General features: G+C 51.3%; 8 protein-coding genes across 8 annotated transcripts; 3 read left to right on the forward strand and 5 right to left on the reverse strand.

The window, feature by feature from the left end:
• Positions 1-161: 161 nt before the first annotated feature.
• On the reverse strand, positions 162-2,123 carry FIBRA_03238 (uncharacterized protein; the record flags this gene model as incomplete). Its single annotated transcript, XM_012325083.1, has 8 exons — positions 162-249; positions 306-378; positions 439-594; positions 651-706; positions 759-833; positions 895-1,172; positions 1,241-1,631; positions 1,687-2,123. The coding sequence occupies 8 exons, from the start codon at positions 2,121-2,123 to the stop codon at positions 162-164; spliced, it is 1,554 nt and encodes a 517-aa protein (XP_012180473.1).
• A 1,938-nt stretch (positions 2,124-4,061) lies between these two features.
• On the reverse strand, positions 4,062-4,804 carry FIBRA_03239 (uncharacterized protein; the record flags this gene model as incomplete). The annotated part of the gene is made up of 2 exons (XM_012325084.1): positions 4,062-4,086; positions 4,140-4,804. The coding sequence occupies 2 exons, from the start codon at positions 4,802-4,804 to the stop codon at positions 4,062-4,064; spliced, it is 690 nt and encodes a 229-aa protein (XP_012180474.1).
• Positions 4,805-5,119: 315 nt separating this feature from the next.
• On the reverse strand, positions 5,120-7,023 carry FIBRA_03240 (uncharacterized protein; the record flags this gene model as incomplete). Its single annotated transcript, XM_012325085.1, has 8 exons — positions 5,120-5,663; positions 5,712-6,003; positions 6,056-6,216; positions 6,273-6,348; positions 6,409-6,423; positions 6,484-6,580; positions 6,655-6,845; positions 6,915-7,023. The coding sequence occupies 8 exons, from the start codon at positions 7,021-7,023 to the stop codon at positions 5,120-5,122; spliced, it is 1,485 nt and encodes a 494-aa protein (XP_012180475.1).
• A 367-nt stretch (positions 7,024-7,390) lies between these two features.
• On the forward strand, positions 7,391-10,530 carry FIBRA_03241 (uncharacterized protein; the record flags this gene model as incomplete). Its single annotated transcript, XM_012325086.1, has 25 exons — positions 7,391-7,509; positions 7,583-7,644; positions 7,706-7,787; positions 7,884-7,915; positions 7,965-7,996; positions 8,048-8,099; positions 8,154-8,297; positions 8,352-8,489; positions 8,541-8,716; positions 8,767-8,820; positions 8,903-8,972; positions 9,027-9,156; positions 9,215-9,276; positions 9,328-9,383; positions 9,436-9,457; positions 9,517-9,557; positions 9,617-9,716; positions 9,772-9,781; positions 9,832-9,872; positions 9,928-9,934; positions 9,995-10,017; positions 10,066-10,089; positions 10,149-10,199; positions 10,230-10,274; positions 10,325-10,530. 25 exons carry the CDS (start codon positions 7,391-7,393, stop codon positions 10,528-10,530), a joined length of 1,779 nt encoding a protein of 592 aa, XP_012180476.1.
• Positions 10,531-10,689: 159 nt separating this feature from the next.
• On the reverse strand, positions 10,690-12,221 carry FIBRA_03242 (uncharacterized protein; the record flags this gene model as incomplete). The annotated part of the gene is made up of 2 exons (XM_012325087.1): positions 10,690-12,024; positions 12,078-12,221. The coding sequence occupies 2 exons, from the start codon at positions 12,219-12,221 to the stop codon at positions 10,690-10,692; spliced, it is 1,479 nt and encodes a 492-aa protein (XP_012180477.1).
• A 1,164-nt stretch (positions 12,222-13,385) lies between these two features.
• Positions 13,386-14,646, forward strand: FIBRA_03243 (uncharacterized protein; the record flags this gene model as incomplete). The annotated part of the gene is made up of 9 exons (XM_012325088.1): positions 13,386-13,688; positions 13,743-13,788; positions 13,844-13,957; positions 14,017-14,043; positions 14,104-14,169; positions 14,232-14,300; positions 14,372-14,397; positions 14,449-14,545; positions 14,606-14,646. The coding sequence occupies 9 exons, from the start codon at positions 13,386-13,388 to the stop codon at positions 14,644-14,646; spliced, it is 789 nt and encodes a 262-aa protein (XP_012180478.1).
• A 3,286-nt stretch (positions 14,647-17,932) lies between these two features.
• On the forward strand, positions 17,933-19,184 carry FIBRA_03244 (uncharacterized protein; the record flags this gene model as incomplete). The annotated part of the gene is made up of 9 exons (XM_012325089.1): positions 17,933-18,202; positions 18,264-18,309; positions 18,363-18,476; positions 18,535-18,561; positions 18,619-18,684; positions 18,740-18,808; positions 18,865-18,920; positions 18,986-19,082; positions 19,144-19,184. 9 exons carry the CDS (start codon positions 17,933-17,935, stop codon positions 19,182-19,184), a joined length of 786 nt encoding a protein of 261 aa, XP_012180479.1.
• A 211-nt stretch (positions 19,185-19,395) lies between these two features.
• Positions 19,396-23,839, reverse strand: FIBRA_03245 (uncharacterized protein; the record flags this gene model as incomplete). The annotated part of the gene is made up of 7 exons (XM_012325090.1): positions 19,396-19,828; positions 19,885-20,737; positions 20,794-21,736; positions 21,796-22,044; positions 22,203-22,733; positions 22,783-23,154; positions 23,537-23,839. 7 exons carry the CDS (start codon positions 23,837-23,839, stop codon positions 19,396-19,398), a joined length of 3,684 nt encoding a protein of 1,227 aa, XP_012180480.1.
• Positions 23,840-24,366: the final 527 nt, after the last annotated feature.

Raw genomic sequence — 24,366 nt, forward strand, 5'->3', positions numbered from 1 at the left:
AAGACGCACAATCCTGCCAATCGCAGAGCTCAAAGTGTTTCGCATCACGAAGACAAGATCCTTTCCCGAGTCTCTCTAGAGCAGAGGACACAGACAAGACATCTTAAAATCTAGGTAGGAGACGTAATAATACAACACGCTCGCACTACTTTACGTCCAACTTAGATCTTCGCACGCAAGGGCCTACTAACAATTACACGTTTCTCATCTGTATAAGGGGGGTATCGGAACTCCATCATCGGCTCCTCACTGAACAAATCCGACGTCAGATGCAGGCCCAGTTCAATGCGAAGAGGCAAGCTCACACGAAGGGAACATCCACGTAGCCCCGATGATGGGTGAATGTGTCAAAACTCGCCTTGCCTGCCCAGCTTCCGTCTGGAAGGAGATCAGTTTTCTTCAGGAATCTTGAATAAGACATTCTGCGGAGGTACTCACATCCAGAACTTCCGATGCCACCGAACGGGTTTTCAAGCGCTGTCCACAAGAAACGGTCGATCCACGAATGGAGATCATTCGCAGGAGAGTACGCACCAGCCAGATGACTGTATGTGTCATTGAGTGTTAGTGCACCGCTCTCTGTTCTCTCCATAACTGCAACCGAATATGGCATTACTGCAAAGCCCTTTATTGTCAAATATCATCCGCACCTGTCTGCTTGACATCGGGGTTGTTGGAGAAGAGATAGAGTACCAGTGGCTTCGGCCTAAAGCAAAAATCAACATACGTCTAGGCTATGCCGAAAACCACGTGCGCACCGTCCTCGAATAATCTCGATGGCCTCGTCAACGTTCTGAACAGGAATTATTGGAAGTATGGGGGCGAACAGTTCCCTGCATTTCAATATCGCTGACAATGAGTTCAACAGATGAAAAAAATAATGATGATACACACTCTTCCATCAGCGAGTCATCCATCCTCACATTGTTAACAATAGTGGGAGCTATCCTCTTCTCGCCATCAAAATACCCGCCGATAACGATATCGCCCTTTGTGCGAGAGAGCAACCCTCGGATGCGCGCATGATGTGCGGGGTTGATGATGTTGCCCCAATGCGAGCCCTCATGGAACGGTCCTTCCGGCCAGAATGTCTTATACACGCGAAGAAGTGCAGCCACAAATGCATCTTGCTTCGCGCGCGGAACGTACACATGGTCTGGCGACACGCACAACTGCGAGAAACGAAGATCCCAAACCAAATTACCAAAACGTCCACCAAAGCAGCCCATGACCACCTTACCTGACCAGAATTCTGCGCCTTCCCATATAGGACCCGCTTCGCAGCGAGTTCGATATCTGTATCCTCCGCAATAATTACGGGCGACTTTCCCCCAAGCTCCAGCGTCACCGGCGTGACATGCTTCGCTGCCGCCTCCGCGACGACGCGGCCCGTCCTCTCGCTGCCCGTGAAGAAAATGTGCGCCCATCGCTTCTCAAGCATGCGTGTCGTCTCGCGCACGCCGCCGTTCACGTAGGCGTACGCAGTGGGGTCGAGGTACTTGGGGAGAAGCGCAGCAAGCAGCGTCCCCATCGCCGGAACGAGCTCGGAGCCTTTGACGACGCACGTGCACCCCGCCGCGATCGCGCCCGCGAGCGGGCCAAGCAGGAGGACGACAGGGTAGTTCCACGGCCTGCGTCGAGTAGACCGGTAAGGCCCCTGCACTTCAAGGCATACACAGAACATACCCAATAATCAGCGACAATCCCTTCGGTTGTTTGTATACCGTGGGGTTCCACCCGCTGCGCCAGTCCTCAACCTCGCGCGGTTTCGTAGGTTGCGCCCATTCGTCAAGGTACTTCAGCTGGAAGAAATAGTGGTCTACCGTCGCGCTCATCTCGGTGTCTATCTCCTGCCGCGGCTTCCCGAGATCGTGAAGGAGGGCTTCCTCGAACGCAGGTGCGTTTTCCTGTAGGAGGCGGATTAGCTGCTTGAGCTGCTGACGACGATATTCAAGCGGCCGTGTCGTGCCTGCCTGGAACGTCTGCGACAGCCTGGTGTAGACCTTGGAGCAAAAGACATTCATGTCACTATCAGCTTGAGCCTTGCCATCAACGAGCGGATCCGTGCGCACCTCGTCAAAGCCGGTATCGCTGATGTACTCCAACTCGGAAGTGGCTGCCATTGTGCGGACTAGAGAATGTGCGAGGTTTTCTGGGCTGGATATACGGCCAGTGGGTTATGGTGGGTCGAGGAATTGTGCGGTCTCCCGTCCCAGCTATTATGGGCCTACGGCCGACGGGTGTGAACTGGGCGGCGGCCGTGCGAGTTTGACGACAAGGTGAGCGCGGCGTGGAAAGCGCCATCCCAAGCCACCGTGGTGCCAACATACAATCTGAGTGGTCTCGTACCCAGTTCGACACGTCCGGGCACGAGACCAAATATGAGGGGAGTGAATACTCTGACCGTTATACAGAATGCACTGAACGTCGATCGAGAGTCGGTGGCAACAGGATTGGTTCGATCGGAGTGACTACAACAGCATTAGGAAAATCGCGCCCAAGCGGCAGACCCTTACTTAGTACTTAGGGTGGATGATATTGAACTTATAAGGTGATGATTGACTTCTAGCTGAATCCATAGTGCATCTGTGAGTATATATTGTTATACAGATATAGCGAAATAGAAATGAAACAATGTCACTGTTAGCCTGAGCCCCACTGAGTAAATGAGTGACACATTTACTTGAAGTATCACTTCGACGTCAAGCCGGAGATCACTGCAGTTTGCAAACCCAAGTTACTCAGCAGCCTGAGTTCTCAGGATATGCGATCAATGGGGTTGGGAATGGAGGATCCTTTCACCAACCAGCAGCACTTAAGCACAGGTAAGCCCATCCGGCAGGAGGATGGAGCGAGTGCAGCGCAGAAAGGAACGGCCCTGGTGTCATCGCGCACGCCGACAGCGTTGACCACAATGGAGGGACATGTCTATGCAAGGAGCGGAGGTGACAAGGTGGTCCGGCCCCTGGCAGTATATGTGACTGAAAATCTCATCCAGCCGCATTTGTATGGAAATGCGCCGGGCCGGCGCACGGTCCACCGCGTGATGGTGAATGTCGTCCAGACATCGCCGGGCACAAAGTCGTGCACACGGTGCAGTGCGGAGCGGTCGCAAACCAAATTGTATCGTGGCGACGTCAAATACCAGTGATAGTACGTGAGCATGGCTGTGCTTCCGAAGGAACGGTAAGCATGACGGCGTTACACGTACGCGAGGGCACTGCCAAACAACGATGTGCATCGAGGTTAGTAACGCGATGCCAGCGAAGTCATAAATTTGCATGAAAATGAGGTCCCATAGCGCACACATTGAGTCTGCCGTCGACGAGCACGGAGTGGATGAGAGTGGTGGCAGACAGGCATAGGCAATGAATAGCACTGTGATGAGTGCGCAGAATAGTTACCAGAACAGCAGACATCATACTCCTTCGCAGTCGGAGAAACAATGTTATACGAGTCAAGCAGGGGAATGAGCAGTCAAGAATCGCAGCCACCCATGGTCCTATTCTCGGTGAAGATACAGATCTGATGATAGGAGGGTGAAGCGAGAAGGTGCGCGATTTGCTTTCTATGCCGTAAGAAGTCGTACGGTAAATATGGCGAGGCGCTTGCAAAGGCGCCTGAGTTCAGTTTGTTTTTTTCTTGGTGCGACTGATTTTTGCTCCTTGTGTTAGGCTTGCCTGATCCCGTAGACAAACTCCCAGATAAAAGGTGATTTCTAATTTCCACCATATGCGCTGCAGGAGCTGCCTACAGGTCGATAGCGGATGGTGCACGCGACTGACGAGATGGAATCTTGAAGCCGCTTTCCGAGCAAGGGACATGTAAATAAATGCCATCAGTTGCATATCATCAACGAGTCGCACAAAAATGCTCTTTTACTCCCGTAACGGATTGTTATATGTGCGAGGGGGGACAGCCATTTATAGAAGCTTCGCCAGCGCACCACGTAAATATGCGGAGGCATCCACTCCTCAAACTCCAACACACTGCGCATTCTATTCATTATCCGAATTAGCATAAATCAGGGGGGCGCAGTAAGAGAAGCAGGACGAGGATAATCAACCACCCCGTTGCGCATTTCCTCTGCAAAAATGTCAGCAATGTGCCACGCATAGCAGGAACAACCAGTGACACACCTGTTCATCATCGCATACTTGTGCACTTCCTCTTTCTTCAGGAACGCCGCACTGCGCCTGTCTGATCTCTCCTCCCTCGCGCTCTGCACGGCCGCAATGATCTCCTTCGCCAGCCTCTCCTCGAGCTTCATCCCCGGCTTCGACTCGCTGGCCTTCAGTATCCACTGTATCGCGTACCGCGTGCGCTGCTTCTCGCTCAGCGCCACGGGGTACACGACGGTCTTCCCCGCGTGTTTGTTGCTGATGCATCGCACCGCGGGCGCGACGTTTTCGATTGCCTTGCGCACTATGGGCAGCGGCTGCGCACGCGTCATCGTGTGGATGTGCAGCAGCATGCGCGAGGTGATACCCGCGGCCTTTTGGCGGTTTCCATGCTTTTGTATGCACGACGTGAAGTAGCTGAGGAGCGGGTCCTCCGGCGGGGGGATGTTGATCACGGGCGGGGCATTTGAGTTATGCAGTCGCGGTGTTACGGGCTGAGGTGGTGATGAGAGAGGAATGTCTATGGGCAAGTTGGAATTGAGCAGCCCGCCAACGGTAGAGAGCGTATCGTTGAGTATGGACGCGTCGCTTGCACTAGGTGGTGCTGTTGCAAGCCATCGGCTGGTTCCAGTAGCCCTGCAGGCCCACGTCCGGGGAGCCACACTTGTTACATTGCGCAACATGGCGGTCTACATTATGTCAGTAATCAACTCACGAATATACACAGAATGAAACCTCACCGTCTTCGAGCCCAATTGGCATACAGCAGGATTCAAGGGGCCATTGCCTCGTCACAATGGGCGTGATGATGCAGTCACACGCAGTCACTCCTGCCAGATCAACAATCCGCGCTCGAGTATTATTCTCCAGCGTTGGTGAACATTAGCTGCTCGGCGCAAGAAATATCGGGTATAGACGTTTACAGAAGTAGTTGGTGTATAGTAATTCGAGTCCATGCGACAACTTATACACAATATAATAGCAATTTCCATTCCGCATCAACGAGGGGAATGGCTCCCGCTCCTAAGCGCTAGCCCTTGTCTCCTCCGTTCCTCCAATCGCAAATGTGTCCGTTCGTCTATATTTTCTAGCTCGTCATCATCGTCATCTTCTAGTGCCTCTGGTAGCCGCGACAGCCCCATGGTGTCCGTCGCGTCCTCATCCTCCTCAAACGCGTTGAATAGGGTCGAGCTGGTGCGCTGATGGGAGGCACGCCGAACGTGGCCCGCACTGTGCGGCGTACCTGGGCCTCCGATGTGTGTGCCTGCAGCCCCGCTCCACCCGTCAATCGACATGCGCCCAGTAAGGCTGAGACGTGGGTTCATAAGCCCACCCTCCAGCGCTGAATGCCCATTCCCGACAGACGGTAATGATTCTGGTTTCCGCGAGATCTCCAGGAGGTGAACACCGAGGAAGGTAGTGATGAAGCCGGCTAGTAATGAAATGGAATTTGCTGGATCGTCGGTGTTAAACCCCTGGAACAATATCACAGACGCTACTATGGTAGCAGTAGAAAACCCGACGTAATACATGGGATTTACGCTGGACTGGAGTGAGCGAAGCATATTTGTGGGCAGGGCACAGACTTACACATTAGTTGAGAATGTGTCGAGCGCTTTGTTGAAGTAATTCATCTGAACGAGAATGCACCCAACCACAACGATTCCAAACACATATGTGCTCATGTGTGTGAATTGGTTGTTGCCGGCGAACGTCAGCTTGACCGCGACACCGAATCCCTTAATCGCCATGACAGATACAGAGCCGACGAGGGAGCATATAGAAATATAGACGAGGGGATTTGATCGGCCGTACTTTGGCACTACTGCGTAGATCATGACAAGGCTGAAAACGAGTACCGTGAAGCAGTACATCATGAATCCTGCAGAACGTCGCATTGGTTGTAACTGCACCCAAAGCAAATTGCGGCTTACCAGGTTGCACAGCATACTGTAAGATTTCATCTACTGTCTGAATAGCCTTGTCTTCAGGGGCATGTAATACAATGATAAGGGAACCGAGAAGACAAAGGGCACACCCGACCCTGCCCAAATGCCCCAGCTCTTCGTTGAGTAGAAATGACGCAAGAATGGCACTAACATTTGCGATATTTGAGGTTTAGCACATCAATGCAAAATCTCTTGTACATACCCTATGATGACACTCAGAGCACCGAGCGGTGTCACCAATATTGGCGGAGCAAAAGTGTAGGCGGCAAAGTTGGCGACTGAAACTCGAGACGTCGACTTCCGCACCAATACACAATACATCACTAAACAAAACTAACCTTCACCAAGCACCACTATTGACACAACCGCGGTCAGGTCCATAACCACGTTCTGCCGAGCAGCAGCTCACTTACAAGTAGAAATCCCCGCCCACCATATGGGGCTTTTGAAGTAGGAGTAGTTTTCTGAAGCAGATGCATATGTCGAACGCGCTGCTGCGTCGTTCAAACCCTGCGCAATGCAGAAAGCAGAATGCCCTTAGCGCGCGACCTCGAGTGGGACACGTTTTGAGAGCAAATGCAGACCTTTTTCGTGATGATAAAGCTAGTGCCAATGGCCAGCGAGCTCGAGACCGCGAGCGCGAGCCCAATATACTTGTCGTCGACCATCGCATGCAGTCGAGCGGTAGAAGGCTGGAAGATAATTCGTCTAAGAGAGTGGACGGGCCAGGGAGCGTGGATTGACCCAGGTTGAGCCTGAGAAGGAATGTCAGGTGCTATCCAATAGTCCCGGCGTTCTAAGCAGTGCTGCGGAAGATGGGCCCCAGATCAAGAGGTAAACCCACGGCGTTCGTCCCAAATTGCTGAAGTCGTCGTAGGAGAAGGTCGGGCGGAGGCGGAGGCGAGGACTTTGGTGATCGGTGCAGTGCGAACAGCGACGATAGGTAGCAGCATCGTGACACATTCCTTACTGAGTCACAATGCAAATACTCAATGGTGTGTGACACAATGCAAATACTCAATGGTGTGTGACCCTTTGCACAACAAGATTCACTATAGTTGTCACATTACACGGTCACAGCTTACTGTCCTCGATATCCCCAGCTGGCTCTCCTTGGGCCGCATCCTCAGTCTGAGGCTCCAATTATATAAATATCTACGGAAAACGAACTCATCTAGGCTTAGAATATTGCAACCTCGAATGTCTGCGCTATTGGCTACCTTTTGTGCGTCCTATCGCGCTGGTATCTCACAATACCCCAGTCCTCAGCGGATTGTACATGTAGTTCAAAAGTCAAGATTCTTTAGCAGTAACACCGCCATGGCCGCGACCGCACAAACCGTAGATACCACAAAGCGATTGGAGGCGTTGCGGCGACTGATGTCGTCGCCTGAATTTAACATTCAGGCGATCGTTATACCCAGTGAAGATCAACGCAAGTGATTCAGATCTTCCCGCAACGGGACAAACGTATCTAAAATAAATTTACACATGAAACTCAATAGATTTCAGCGAGTACATCGCCGCCTGTGATGGCCGTCGTGCTTTTATCTCTGGCTTTGATGGATCTGCAGGTACGGAGATACCGCAGCTACTTGTGAAACTTCATCGATATACTATGATCCCTCCCCACAGGTTGCGCGGTGGTCACGCCAGACAATGCATACCTGTTCACGGATGGCCGTTATTTCTTGCAGGCGGAGAAACAGCTAGATGCGTGCGTACTGTGATTGTTCTGGTCCCATGCTGGTTCCACCGATCATCTGCTGTATTACTTGACGATGAAACCGATCAATAACGCCCTCCATTTCAGGAATTGGAGCCTCATGAAACAAGGCCTGCCAGGTGACTAGCTTTTTTGGATTCTCGACACCTCGTCCTCATACCATATAAGATGTACCGATATGGCAAGATTTTCTTTACAAGGTAAAAGATAATAATTCTTATCCCCTTTGCTCCGACTCAGGTATTTCGTAGAACGTGGCGAAGAACTCGCGCATCGGAGTCGATCCTACTCTGGTCACCGCCGGTTCGTCCCTCGTCCTTCATTTAGTTTTCGGGTGAGAATCTGACGACTCTGTAGCCGACGCTGACGCTATCCAAAAATCGCTGAAGCCATGCGAGTCAGAGCTTGTCTCTCTCAGTCGCAATCTCGTCGATCTTATTTGGACAGAACGCCCTCCGCGGCCAGCCCGGACAGTTTTTCCTTTGGACGTCGAGTATTCTGGTCTGCTCTCAATTGTATTGCAAAACCGCATCCACTAAACCGACTTCTGGATAGGTGAATCGCACGCTGAGAAGATCGACCGGCTGCGCAGCTATTTGAAGAAGGGCGACCATCATGCTATGATTGTGAGCATGCTCGACGAGGTCGCTTGGCTCTTCAACCTCCGTGGCTCCGATATCCGGTACAATCCTGGTGCGTTGTCCTAGCCCTCTGAGGCGGTCACATACTCACGCGATGCGACAGTATTCTTTGCCTATGCGATAGTGACCACGGACAAGACCGTCTTGTTCGTGAATCCTGCGCAAATTGACGATACAGTCCGCGCCCATCTGGGAGAAGAAGTGGACATTCGTTCATACGACTCGTTCTTCTTGTATTTGAAAGAGCTCGGGGCAGAAGTTGGTATCAGCAGAAAATCAGTGAGCGAGGGCATCTCCTGTGGCCGTTCGCAATTATTCATATTACACAGAAGGTGCTCATCGGCGACAAGACAAGTCTGGCGGTTGTGGAAGCTATCGGAGCTGTGCGTCTTTTTTGCGTGCTCACGCGACGCACTATGACTGGGGTGGTTTGGCTGATACTAGATATCGTGTGATATTATCAAGGATCATGTCGTGGTTGCGCGTTCTCCAGTTGCGGATTTCAAGTCCATCAAGAATGCGACCGAGATTGAAGGTACTCCAGCTCCACTCCAGTCCGTGGGACAGGACTAACAGCCAGATCTCGCAGGTTTTAGGCAGTGCCATATCCGCGATGGCGCTGCTCTTGTACGCTACTTCGCGTGGCTCCAAGATCAGCTTGACAATGGCGCTCAATTGGATGAATGCCAGGTGGCAGATCAATTGGAGCGGTTTCGCTCGTGAGTTTTAAAATTTACGGTTTAAGCTCTTGATCGAATCCCTGACATTCGCGTTAAGTGAATTGGACTTATTTCGTGGGCTGTCATTCGCTACAATATCGGCCACTGGTCCAAACGGCGGTATGTCGCAGGATGGCTTGAACCGAATAGACTCGAACTGACATCTTGCAGCAATCGTTCACTATAAACCCGAGCCTGCTGATTGTGCTGTCGTTCAGAAGGACCAGGTGTGTGGTCCTTCATGATATGAGGTGCGAGTAAAAGCTTACCAATAGGCAGATCTATCTGTGTGACTCAGGAGGTTGGTTGTTGAACCGTATCTAGAATCATGCATGCAAGTTTAAAGACACTGAATGGCAGGTCAATACACCGATGGGACCACTGATGTTACGAGAACATTGGTATGTATCAAGCCCCGTGTTTGCTAGCTGCGGCACTGAATTGACTCTACATGGCTTAGCACTTTGGCACGCCGACGCCAGAAGAACGGCGCGCCTTTACTCGCGTGCTGCAGGGCCACATCGCGATCGATATGGCTGTTTTCCCTAGCGGCACAACTGGTAAGCTTCGAGTCCTCGCGTGAGATCTGAATCCAATCGCCAATGCCCCTTCCAGGATATGTCATGTACGTTGGTGGCTGCGAAGCATCGTGCCGCTACTAAATCGAGCTATCAGTGATGCATTTGCCCGAAGAGCGTTATGGGAAGACGGCCTCGGTATGTTTCATTACTTTCCTTCCTCACCACCATCGTAATATTGTTATCTGCGTAGATTATCGGTACGCGGGTTCTCTCACCTGGCGATGGAGTCACCTCACGCATTGCTGTTTTTTGTCTAGTCACGGAACAGGGCATGGTATTGGTGAGTTATATAGTTCGTGCAGCTGGATCCAGCCTGAGCTCCGTGCAGGCCACTTCCTCAATGTACATGAAGGTTATTGCAGCGTTCACCTCATTTGTCGACATTGTTGATTGAGTTGGGCGTGATGACAGGTCCACAAGGCATCGGCGTCCGTATAGGTGCAGTACCCGTATTTCTCCTTGGTATGAGATGTCGTTGACCGTGCCTGACAGCGTATAACAACACTCCTCTCAAGCCCGGAATGATACTCTCCAACGGTGAGCATGCTTGTCGCCTGCGAATGGTAACTGCACTCATTGACAAACAGAGCCGGGATACTATGAGGATGGTAAATTTGGAATCCGTATCGAGAGTGTCATGATCGTCCGCGAGGCACACACCCCGAACAGATTTGGTGACAAAGATTACTTCAAATTCGAAACTCTCACAATGGTCTGTCCATCTCCACAAGCCACACGTACATGTCACCTAATAGTAGCTATTTGTACAACCGCAGTGTCCCATACAGAATAAACTCGTGGACATTGCGTTATTGAGCGAGAAGGAGAAGTCGTGGTTGAATGCCTATCATCAGGAAGTACTGGGGAAAGTTTCCCCTCTGCTCGAGACGGACCAGAGGGCCCTCGAGTGGCTGAGGCGCGAATGCGCAGCCCTGTAGAATAAGTTTTACCTTTATGACATGGGGATCCAGTCTTCTTTATCGGGAATGGCTTGGCCCCTTCCCTCGCGGATCATACCGCCCGCGACAACTTTCATGCGCAGGCCTGCGGCTCGAGCTGCAGGCAGCCGGCTTGTCAGAGCGCAAGCGACGTTAGGCATAACACTCCCTGGATGGAGCTGAATGTGAAAATGGAAGCCAAACACTAGCATGGGAAGATTTTGATGCAGGAAGACGAGGACCTCGTCCATGCGTCGCCAGTCCATGAAGTCCAACCCAGCGTCGGACGTGTTGAAGAGGTTGAAGCGCAGCTTGATCTCCCGTAGACGGGTGGAAGATATCATGGCCAAGAACTCGGGGACGGCAGGGTACCATGCATTCCGGGCGACGAGCGGGTTCTGGATGCCGACGTCGAGGTATTTTAATCGGGGGAACCGGGCAAGATTCACATCCGCGAGGACTGCCAGGGAAGAACGAGGTAAGGGGAAGGATGAGGCACAAGTACGCTTTAGCTCACAAGTCTCGGCCCAAACAGCCAGTCGCAAGTCTTCGAGTGTGGTCTCGGAGAGGCGCAAGGTCTCTAGGAGGATGGGACGCTGCGACGGCTGGGCACTGGAGCCCCACTCCAGCTTGCGAAGCTGGAGCTCGAAAGGAGGCTTGAGCAGCCAGTTGAGCACGACGGTGGGATCGTAGAGTGAATCCATCTTCAGTTCACGGATGATCGTCTTGCCGTTCTCAGGGCTTGCGTCCTGTCCGGGGAGATGGGCCGATGAGTCGGAGACGTCGCCCCACCAGACGAGGTACGCCATCTGGAGAGAATTGAGCGATGGAAACGACATGATCGTCTGCAGGAGCGCGTCCGACGTCGCGAACATGACAGACGACAAGTGGAGGGACTTGAGCCCGGGGCAGAACGAGAGGATGCAGTTCTTCGTGCCCTCATTCGCAGCGAGCAGCTCCCAGTCAATATGCTCCAAGCGCAGGCACTCGACCCGTTTCAATTTGGGGAGTATCTTGGGCATCCAGCGACACAGCCATCGCGTGCTCTCCTCCGCCGGCTGCACCCCGGCGTCCCGATCGATAGGGTCTGGGTCAATGATGCTGATATCGCGGACGTAGTCTGCGACTCGCGTCGACCCCGCTGCAGAGGTCTCAAGCACCCTATGGAGACATGCGCAGTCCTCTGGACCTCTGATGACTACGATCTCGAAGAGGTGGAGGCGGGTGGTGGGCACCCAGGCGCGGCATGTGAGGCTACAGGCGAGCAGCGTGCGCTGGTCGTCCCAGAGGTAGTCGAGGATGTGGTCATACAGCTCAACTGGGAGCTCGCGGCGGGGCATTTTGGGACGCTGTGGAGTGCAGATGAGCCTCGTTGTGACGAGCAATTTAAATGTGTACGGACCTCAGCGTGACAGATGGGACCCGCAGATGGCAACCTGAACAGTGGCATGCATACTCCACTGTCCAGAGGGAACATGCTGCTCTGTGCGAGCGCCTTGTCGATATGGAGAGGACCCTGGAGACGAAGGTTGAATGGCATCAACATGGCAGGATGTTGCGGGGTCGCTGTCCCTGGAGAGTCGTACGCGTAAGTAAGCTCAGAGGCGGCAAATGCCACAGGAAGTTCCCTCGCACACCAGAGTATTCCCATCGTACCTATTTGATCAGGTTCCACGCTTCCACGTCGGACCCGCTGTGAACATCTGGCCATGCCATCTGACCCTCTGCTTTGCAGGCAGGGGAACAGTCAGCCAGAACGAGAAGACCAGCCGTCACTTCAACTGTCCGGCCTCGAACCTAGAGAACCAACATGGATAATCATTTGGGATTTCTGGCGTTAGATAGACTCACCCATCCTGGTCGTCTTGACGCCGCTGTACAAAAGTGCTCTGGCATACGCAGTAGTTCACGTTCAGGACCAAACGAGGTAATGTGTGCCACAGGAACTCAATCAAATGTTGATTGACTGGAATTGTGGCCTAGGACAAACACGTTATCGGTCTATGATATGCATGTCACGTCGGCGGCCAGGGAAGATTGCGCGGCATCAGTAGTATTATATCAGAATTTTCGAGTCGGCAAATATTTACATGGATGATTGTCCTCGGCAAATGTGGCTCGGCTATTGCTAGCACTATGTAAATGTTCCATTGACAATGACATCGTTTCACTAAGACGCTGAAATCTAGAAGAGTCTTTCATGCTGCCAGATTTCTCTGAAGACCAGATCTGACAAATCAAGTTGATTCACCGATCAACGGGTAAGTACGGTATTATATTGCGGCTCTTAAAGATAGCAGCAAGCCGGTTTGAACGCAGCCGAAGAGTCGGCGTGGATTCATACCGATGGCCGCTGACCATACCATGGACAGGAGAGTTGCCACAGCACAAGCTACGTACAACCAGGACTGGCATAGTTCTTGCCAAGATGATCCAAATCGACACAATCGCCGGTAGGCGCATGGCAGTCTCACAAGAAGTCGGTGATATAAATTCCTCAAGCGCGCACCTAAGCGGATGTCTCAACGTCCAATCCACGCAAGTATATCATACAGCCGGACGCTGATCCGCATTGCTATTTTATTGCGCGTTGTTATCGGGAGAATGCAGAAATGCATTCTGCACGCTGATTAGGCCGACATATTACTTTTAAAGAGACCCACACACTCACACATACTTCGCCCTTTCCCGTTTCGATCGCGTCTCTAACATGTCTGCAGCGAGTTCACGAGTAGCACAGATCGCCGAGCACGTTGGCGGCCACACACGAGTTGCCCTGGTCACTGGGGCCGCGCAAGGGATTGGTCTTTGCATTGCCCTTCGCCTAGCTGACGACGGCCTCGACGTTGCGGTAAACGACCTTTCCTCCAAGGTAGATCTCCTTGAAGAGGTTGTTCTGAAAATTCGAGAGAAGGGAAGACGATCTATCGCTGTCCCCGCCGATGTGACGCAGGACCAACAAGTCAAGCAGATGATTGCCACAGTAGCGGAAAAGCTGGGCGGACTGGACGTGGTAAGCAGCTACCAACGTGCTAAAGGTCCACAAAGTCACCTATCCTCCAAACAGATGGTCGCTAATGCAGGGATTTTGCTGGTCAAGCCGCTTCTTGAAAGTATGTTATGTGAACTCAGCGTGCATGTTACGCACACAGCTGACAACGTCAACAGCTACACCAGATGAATGGGACCGTTCCATGACTGTGAATACGCGGAGTATGATGCTCTCATACAAGTATGCGGCGGAACAGATGATAGCGCAAGGGAGGGGTGGACGAATCATCGGTGAGATTTTAGTGACGACAAAGACCAATGTTAACTCAGCTCAATTCCGCTATCTTCAGGCGCTTCGTCGATTGCGGGAAAGAAAGGTTCGCAAGGATGTCACGATAGTGGGAGCACCTTTGAAATAATTCTGATTGATTCAACAGGATCGATCGGTCTTCCTGCGTATTGCGCAACAAAATTTGCGGTACGCGGGTTAACCCAGTCGGCAGGTGAGTGCGGCCAGTGTTTGCCGAGACGCCTTGCTGACCAGATGAGTATTCTTCTTAATCAGCTGAGGAACTTGCCAAGCACAACATCACGGTCAATGCATATGCGCCAGGAATCATCACTACTAATATGGGTGCGCACCGTTCTAAACATTACGCGTGTCCCATAAGGTATATTGATACAGCTTGCGATTGCACTTACCAGGAGCGGACCTAGCGGCTGGTTTCGAGGTAGATATGCACGTTACCACTTGGTACCATGGTCTGACAGCCCATTAACAGTCACTCAGAATCGATACGGCAGTGCCAGTAGCAGAACCGGAGGTAGTCAGCAGTGTGGTTTCCTTTCTGGCCAAACCTGAGTCATACTTCATAACAGGTCAGTACCAGCTCGCACTCTGAGACATTCAAATGCTTAGAAATTTCGATCTGACAAAAGGACAATCCCTCTCGGTCAATGGCGGCGCATACTTTGATTGAATCGTACTTCAGACGACGTAACTTTTGCTTGATGTATGTTGCGCAGGATGATTGTGAAGTAGCGTCGCTTTCTATAAATTTTACTCCGAGAGTGGGACGTGAGTGGCTCGTCGTCAAACAAAGACAATCATGAACAGGTTATGCCAGGGGGGAAATTGTGGTGCGAGCGCGGGAAAGACGGACTCACATCTCGAGAACACAGTGGTGCTTGGACAGCTGGACAGGATCGATGATTGCTGTCCTACTTCAGAGAACATAGAACAAAGGTTCATTAACTCATGCTCTGCCAGTATCTCTTTCATTCCAAAGTAGGGACCACCACAAACTGGTTAAGATCGTTTGATACAATAGTTGATGATGCCCATTCCAATATCGAGTTGTATTGTGACCTGCAGGGTATCACGGTGTTATTCAAAGTTATCATGAGATTCAGAATACAGAGACAGTCTTACACTGTTACAGACCGTGATCTTGGTATGGTGATAACATCACGCCAGTCTGCTCTAGATATGAGTTTAGAGCATAGAGACCCGAATATGAGCTATTAGGTTTATTGAAGTTCAAGTTGATCTTCAAGCATTTAGGATCAGACTCCAGACTTTGTCAGACTCATCTTGGACACATTTCAAGTTCTTGAGTCGCCCGTGTACGCCGGTTGCCGACGGGCTCGAAACCGTTCTTGTCAATCACATGATTTGGACAAGGTTCCTTGATCTTTTGCAGAGCCGATCGAACCTGACCCGGAGCCCGAATACGAAGGCAGTCACCTTCCGAGTCACGGTCTGCCCGCAGGAGAACTCAATGCGAACAAGTGAATGAACTGGTGAGTTTTCATTATACGTCTCCGAATCTTCATAAATTGATCATTCAATGTCGTGCTGTGACCGGACAGGATACATGATGGCTTTTGAAGGCCCAGTAATTGTACACTTTGAGGGTTTCGTATGCTCGCGCCACGGCTTCGGAAGACGACTATTTGCCTGAAAGATAACATTCATAACATTCAACGATGTCCGTCGAGGTTACGTACCTGCGATGCGCGACTTTCATTATTTACGTGAGTGTTTCAATGAGTCGTAGGAGGAGAGTGCTAGGGCCTCGCAGCGATATCTATGTGAATGACTATGACGCTTATGGTCAGTCGCGTGCGTATGTCGCTGTGCGACCCTGAAGAATCACTCAAGCGTTTCAGTGGCCGAATGTTTTATGCTTGTGGTACTGGCCTAGTGCACTGGCCATTTGTGTGTCGTGCATCGATCGAATCGATTGCGGTCGAATAGACAGGAAGGCTATCACCGTGAACACGATCAGAGGGAAGCCGATGGCTTTCATATCGGCTCCACGGTGAACATTTGTATTCGGCATCGCCAGCCAAGAGATTGTTTGTAGCAGTCTTCGGCAATTTTGAAAAGAAGAATGTCTGGCTTCTAGCAGTTTTGTACGGTAGGTCTCTTTAATCCAGCTAAAAGCATGGATCCATTGCTAGTCGATCTGCCTTCATTCCTGCTGGGATTAATTTGAGTTTCTATAGTGACAGTCTAGGTTCCTATAAACACGATGCACCATTATACTCTATTGTGCATTCCTTCTGACGAAACGTCTATTTCAGGGGCCTCCTATAACATGTCTTCAAATCTCGACTCATACGTTGACCATCTCTAAGAGTCCCACCAACATCTCCCTCAAATTTGGACTTGGATCAGCAGGTACAACATGACGGATAGCTCGTTTTCTGACGCCATGTACGGATTATCATCGTCGCATCATTTGACTCACTGCTTATCGCCGCCGGCAAGATTACAACTGCAGCTTGCGATGACCGCCAGATACAGCAGAACATAAGACAGACCGATTTTGGCGCAGACTGCGCTCACATGGCATGAAGCATCAAAAATACATCGAAGCGCTTCAGTGTATCAGATGAAGGAGCGACGGAGGCTTCCCTGGTACAGTGCTGCCGTGTCGTGAGAAAGGGTGCCAAGGCCCTGGGATACAGTTAAACCTAGCAATACTTTAGTGGCCTCTAAAGCAAATTCGTTGTCGTGGAAGCTCGAAAGATAGCCACCTCCCTTGAATTTTTCCATGGGCACAGAGTTGCAGTTGCGGGCCTCGCCGCCGCGCGTCGCACTTGTGACTGGGACGGCTCAAGGGATTGGACCGGCTATTGCCCTATGTTTGGTCGACGATGGTTTCGACATGTCAGTAGACTCGATATTGAACCGAAAGCTGCTCAGTTGCAAGGAGCCATGGTAAATCTCGCGGCAAAGGGGAGAATTCATGACGAGAAGAGCGGGTGGTGTCGACAGTTTCCCGGGTGGCTGAGAAGCTGGGTGGCTTAGATGTTGTGAGTAGCTTTCAAATTCTAATTTCTCAGTAAACTTCAGGTGTGACTCATCTTGCAGTGCTAGATAGTTACTCACGCAAGTACAAAAGTTACCACGGTGTCGAATATTACTGATCATGCCACTACTTCTGCTGTAGGCGCATCCTCTTAGGCTGACAAACAGGCTCAGTGTACATCATATAGTGCTCATCGACTCCAGACTTTGATGACTCTCAAACATGAGTAAATTTGAATTTTTGTGGAAATGCATTACGATGTGAAGCTAGATTGCTTACAGGTACTACCTCAGGGTAAAGTTTGTATAATATATCTCGAGGGTAAGACATATAATCTATAATTCTTGCATCCCCCTACTCAATTGTTCCCACATCGTGATAGCTCACCCCACGATCTAAGACAGGGCCGGATGTTATTGCTAGTCCAGTGTCATACCTTATAAAGCGCGAACTCTACTTTATAACAGGTGAGCACTGTCTTAATATCAACTTCAAAGTGTGCTTGCGATTCAGCTGCAAATGAATCATAAACGGCCGGGTATTTTGCAACTAATTAGCTTGAATCCCATCCCTATAGTCTTGCATCCCTTGGGAGTTTCAGCGCGGTTTTCCGGATGCAACACGATTTGCAGAGATCGCGCCATGATGCTCTCGACTCACATGCATTTCGCACGATTTGTTTGCTCGTACAATCATCTGAGTGCATCAGATGACTTGCGAGTGCTCTTGCCCTCACTGCCAACATAGATGCTAGATTGTCCGGAAACGGGAAGAAATTTGTCCCACAGCAATGTACCACGAGGTATCAGACTGTACTTTTTCCTAACGCCTACTAAGCGTTCCCAAGACTCCGGTACCCTGTGACTCGGTACGTCTGTACTTATTGCACCGACTATTTGGATGCGACCGTCGTGCCCGAACACCTTATCACCTTATCTTTGGAGCCATGGCGCAGTCTAACTCTCCAGCTCGCATTGCGTTTGTCACTGGCGCAGCGCAGGGACTGGGTGAAAGCATTGCTCTTCGGCTGGCGGATGATGGGCTCGACGTCGCCATAAACGATATCCCGTCCAAAGTCGAACAACTGAAAGCGGTGGCCACACAGATTGAAGGGAAGGGAAGACGAGCTCTCGTCTTAACTGGAGATGTCACCCGCGAGGAAGATGTTCGAGATAATGTAGTTCAGGTTGTAGGTCAACTTGGGGGGCTGGATGTGGTTCGTAGATTTGTGTGCCTCAGGTTAATGTGAGATTGCAGCCATCGATGTTCGCCCACAGATGATTGCGAATGCAGGGATAGGTATTCACAAGTCATTCCTCCAGAGTCAGCGCTTGTTCATTCTTACTTCGTTGCTTCCCCTCATGATTACATTGCAGCTACCACGGAAGAATGGGATCGCATAATGGCCATCAATTTACGAGGCGTCATGCTCTGCTACAGGTATGCAGCATTGCAAATGATAAAACAAGGAAGGGGAGGAAGGATAATTGGTGACGGTTCTCACTTTCCGAACGGCGTCATAGCGAGCTCATCCTCATCTCACCACAGGCGCAAGCTCCCAAGCGGGGAAGAAAGGTGCAATCAACCTTCTGTATGTAACGCCGTAAGTTGATCATCTGCCGAGCTCCGCAGGAACGACCAACTTGTCTGCCTATTGTGCGACGAAGTTCGCCGTGAGAGGTCTCACACAGAGCCTGGGTGAGATATTGTATTGCCGCTTTATTAATTCGAGACCTAAAGACGAATACCCCAGCTCTGGAGCTGGCGGAGCACAATATTACGGTAAATGCCTACGCACCAGGTTTTATCTTAACATCTCTAGGTAAGTCACCAACCAGATATTTGAGAATACCTTGGTACGACGACGTCGCATCATAGCCTACCATCCCAACGACGCTGTGAATGGTCTGAGACCCGGAGGAACAATCAAGCAAGTGAGTGCATTTATGTAATCAATGTCTATGGTATTCTGAGAGCTCTTACAATGTGACTTTCCCAGCTGTTTGGTTTGCCCTTGGATTCCCCTGAAGCTCAACCAGAAGTCATATCCAGCATGGTCTCCTATCTGGCAAAACCAGAATCATACTTTATAACTGGTAGGAACATTTGTCTCGTGCTTTCTCACTGCAAGTCACTCATGCGGGTGCGCACTCACAGGCCAGACAATCTTGGTAAACGGAGGAACGCTCTTCGACTAGGTCAGTAGTTTACAACCAGTGCAATTATCCATCTATGCATATGAGTTTGCTATGTGAGTAAGTACAAGTGAGGGGCTCCAGATTGTCAACGATGACTATGCAAGCAAGAACGAAGTAGTTAATAAGCTATAAGGCAAAGAGGAATACTGCTAAATGGTGTAGATGCGAGTGGTAACATACGAATAAGACGAGAAGCGATAGCGACAGAGCATTATGACTTAGTATCCATCAAGTATGGAGCAGGTGTGTTCGATCCGGTAGTCAGTGGAGTAATCGTACCCTTCACACCAGTGGACCAGAAGACGCCTCCGGCAGGCGAAGGAATAGCAGGCGTCACCGGGCGTGAAGTAATAGGTGTGTTAACCTGAGTGTTCGCTTGCGAACGGTTATGAGCCATGTGTGCCCGAACGAGATGCCCAGCAGCAAGGGCGCTGATGAGAGAAAGTTCACCTGCCATAACGGCTGAGGCGATAATGCGCGCGAGACGCTGAGCATTTTCACCGGGGTTGGTTGGGTGGGAACCCTTGACACCGAGCATCTCCAATACGGCCTGCTGTGGCGCAAGTACAGTACCACCTCCAATTGTACCGACCTCGATGCAGGGCATCGTCACTGTCATAAGCAAATCTTCCCCATTGTTGGTTCTGTGAAATAGGGATCATTAGAACCATATTCGCAAAGACAAATACAGCACACTTACGGCTCCATCAGAGTCATGCACTGAGAGCTTTCCACGTTTTGCGCGGGATCCTGACCAGTCGCCAAGAAGACCGCAGTCAAGATGTTGGCAGCATGGGCATTGAACCCTCCGATCGAGCCAGCCATAGCACTACCCACAAGATTCTTCTTCGTGTTGAGGTTGCACAGAGCCTCAATCGTGGTCTTCAGTACAGCCTTCACAATCTTGCCAGGAATGACGGCCTCTGCGACGATACTCTTGCCACGACCCTCGATCCAGTTAATTGCAGCAGGCTTCTTGTCCGTACAATAGTTGCCCGAGAGTGCAAGAACGACCATCTCAGGGAACTCCTTCGCCATCGTGTCGAGCGCCTTCTCAGTAGCCTTGGAGATCATGTTCATACCCATCGCATCACCGGTGCGCGTGGCGAAGCGTACAAACAACGTACGGCCGGCCATGGCGCACTTGATATTTTGCAATTTCGCGAACCGCGACGTCGACTCGAACGCTTCCTTCACAATGGCATATCCTTCCGATGACTCGACCCAGGCCTTGGCTCGGGCAGCGACAACGATAGAGGGGAAGTCGATTGCAGGACCGCGAGTCATACCGTCATAGGTCAGCACGGTGGTGACACCTCCACCAGCATTAAGAGCCTTGCATCCACGCGAGGTTGACGCGACCAGAGTACCTTCGGCGGTGGCCATAGGAATAGGATACAGCTCGCCGTCGACCTTCAGTGGACCCGCGATACCGAGAGGAATCGGCATGTAACCAATGACGTTCTCACAGCATGCACCCATCACGCGAGAATAATCGTAGTTAGTCATGGGTACATCAGAAGCCTCCAGCGTCTTGGTTTTGGAAGCACGAGCTGCAAAATACAATATCATGAGCAGAGGCATGTACCGTCCAGTCAGTTACACTCACAAATTAAAGCCCGACGAACGAGAACAGCCCTTTCCAAGTCACCAAGCATCTTCTCCAAAGCGTAAGGAGCAATCTTGCCGTTCTGCGCAAGAAGCACCACCTCTTCATCCTTAAGCATCGACAGCGAAACGGACACAGGCCGAGGACCATTCTCAAAGATGTCAATGCACTCCTCTAGGGAACGCATACTGACTGGGTGGGACTCCTTCACATCGCCACCCTCCGAGTCACTGTTGGACGACGATTCGCCAGGGGTAGGTAACGAGCGGACAGCAGCCTGTCTCAACTTCATGTCCACGCTCTCCAGGTTCAGGGGTGCGCTAACAACCGGACGAGGCTCGGGCAGTTTGACGGGAACCGCAGTTACGGGCGGCACAACGGAAGGCATGGTGACAACGGGAGCGACTGGCACATGCAAGGTTTCTTCCACTTCCACTTCTTTCTCTGGTCTAACCCTCGAGCGCACTCGCGAGCGGAACCGCACACCCTTGTCCCTGACCGCCTTCATCGCCGCCAATCCAGATCCCGCAGCAATACCCCTCAGCAAGTATCCGTTCAGCGCAACGCTAATTGAAAGAAGAACGACAATCCACTTAGAGAGAACGGGGTCGCCAACGACGTCAGACCAGCTCGTCATAAAATTCTCGATCGCCTCGGTTTTGGTGCTGGATGACGCAACAGGGAGAACCAGGAGGTAGATGGGCGGTACGACCTTGACGATAACTTCAGGCTCAGACTCGCCATGAATATTTCCAGCCTTCTCAGCTGCAACCAGAGTGGCCAAGACATGAGAGATGGCGGGACTGGTGATATCAACCAGAGGAGCCGGTGGGACGGCATCTGCAGCCGAACGAACAGAGTGTCTGTTATGACGAGCGAGGGCTGTGGCTGGAGTGAGAGTGGTGCAGAAGTTTAAGATGTGCATGGTTAAAAAGGATGCAATCTAGAATAGGAGGAAGATCAGTTGCCGAAACCACAAAATGTATCTGGAAAATTGCTCACCAAAAGCAACTTCAGCCGATACATGGGGTTCTCCTCTGCCGGTAGAGCCTTGGATTCCGGAGTGTCAGGGAGAAGAGAGCCCTTGACACCAAGAACAGCCGCTGACACTCGCTCCCTAGTAGTTTTAGCCACTGGCGTGGGCTTGGGCCCTGTCTTCGTCAGCGCAGAACGTACGACATTGCTGGAAGTAATCGAAGAACCAGAGGGGCGAGAGCGAGACATTTCACGGACAAGCTTGACACGGCGAACCTATATAAAGAGCACAAGGTCAGGCATGGTCCACAAGGACAATTGCAGAGGAAAGTGATGAGCCGAGCCGAAAGAAAATCAAATGAATCGACTCCACGTGATTATGAAAACGAGTTCACGTGCAAGATAGATTTAGGCAAATAGTAATCAACACGTACCTCAACCATAATTGTGAGAATGGACGCATAGAATGTGTTCAGCATTAGACAGTCAACCGCGAGAGCAACGGCTGCTACAGAGCAGAATTCCTTTAATCCTCCGACACCACTGTTGACACCAACGAGCAGCACAACAATCTCGAGCGCATAATCCCGAAGAATAACATTGCCAACCCGATCCAAGGCATCAAGAACAATGTCACCTGCCGTCTTCATGCGGCCATCTTCCTGGGGCTTGAGAGTCTGGGGATGAGCGAGCACAGCGCGCGCGAGGCGAAGAGGCTTATCGAAGCCAACTGTACAGACTAAGAACGGGAGCGCCTCTGTCAACGCAATAGGATCGAGCGGGATGTTCAGGTATCGGCAGAGCGGGAGAGTGAATACGAAGCTTGTCACCGCAGATGCAAAGATGCCTGTCGAGAGCCAGAAATTGGAGCCCAAGGCGCGCGAGGAAAGCCACAGCCGTAAAAATGTAACATGCATCAAGATATAGCCTAGCAGGACAACGATTATGTCCAATGAATCCGCTTTCTGTACGACAGTCAGACAAGACTAGTATGTGCAAAAGTACGTTACGTACCTTAGTGAGTTCCCAGAAGCGCACAAACGTTGCACGCAGAGCATATGCAACCCACTTGCTGCTTTTCATCTCGCCAATTGTCTCTTCGCGTTTGGCCCCCCGAAGATCAAACTCTACGCCATCGACCGTAATCGACTTGATTTCCCGAAGGGCAGCAAGCCAATCATCGCGCGCACCGGGTGCAAAGGACAGAGTAAGGATGGACGAAGTAGAATCAGATGAAGCCGAAAAAAAGCACGGAGCCGAGGTAATGTTTGACGGATGATGGCAGACGGACGAATAGGGCTCGCCCGAAAGACCTCTCAACTGCTGAGGAAGGTGCTCGGTGATTTGGGACAGAATAGATGGCTTGGAACCAAGCTCGGGTACAACCTGGAATGATGAAAAGTTATGTCAGTTTCGCTGGAACAATCGGCCATTCACGGAAGAAGCACGAAGATAAAATCCCGGCTAAGCTCACTAGATAAGCCGGAGCCGAAGAGGAACGGAACAGCGCAATGCCCGGACCAAGCTCTGAAGGAGCGTCACAGTATGAGTACGACCGCGCCTCAGCCTCGTCATGAGCACCGCAGCCGCATGATTACGAGCATGGAGCATGAACAGGTAACGGCTCCTCAAAGACAACTGGAATGGCCCAGTCGACGGGAGAAGTCCAAGCAAATCACCAGACAGTGCCACCGGAGATACGCCGTTACAAGAACTTGGACCGGACTGCGCGCCAAATAGGTTCCAAGTGAATATGTCCGAAGCTCACCTGGTTTCTCTTGTCGTCGAGTTTGAACACAATTTGCTGCAACTCCGTAGACTTCACGCCGTCTTCAGGGTGCTTCCACGCATCCACCCATTCGCGCTTGCCGACGCCAATCCACTCACCGTTGCGAAGGCGCGCGTGCGCAGGCCTCAGGGTGGTTGGATAGGACGGGGCAAAGAATGACGAGTGTTTGATGCCATTGAGGATGTGGAAGTAGGCAAGCATACCCACTACGAAAAAGAAAACGATCGACTCGATAGGGAAGAAGACATTGTGCGTCGCAAAGGGTCTGACGAGAGCACGCATGGTGGTGAGTTCAAGAGGGGGCGCCGGACTAGCCCTGGATTATATGGCTGAGATATGAACAAACGCAGGAGCCGGTGGGCTGTTCAAGTGGAGATCGGACGTGTCAGCAATGCCTCCATGTCGTACGAGAAATGCAAGCGCGTAGACGCACCGAGGCCACCTGCGAGAGCTTGCTGCTGAGCTTATGTTTATCTGGCGCCGGCAGCAGCAGAAAGACTGCGTAGAGGGGAACAGGGAGCGACAGGAATAAGACAAGGGCGGGCTCGCTGTGCCTCGCAACGACCTTGATGAATAAATATCGCGCGAAATAATAGTCGACGTCGAACCATTTTCCCGTTTCTTTGACGCCCACTGTGCATTATTACCCCTTTTGGATGTGACAACTCTCTTCCCCGCCGAGTTTGGCAAGGCCTGTCGTTGAAGCTGTTCGTGGTGGAATGCTGACCGCAACAAGCCGTTATCGATTTCTCGTTACTAACAGCTCCTCCATGCTAGCCAAATATCTGCTTTACTATTACTCGAGTTGC

This window comes from Fibroporia radiculosa (assembly GCF_000313525.1).
Source record: "Fibroporia radiculosa TFFH 294 genomic supercontigs, scaffold1819, whole genome shotgun sequence".
Taxonomy (NCBI): domain Eukaryota; kingdom Fungi; phylum Basidiomycota; class Agaricomycetes; order Polyporales; family Fibroporiaceae; genus Fibroporia; species Fibroporia radiculosa.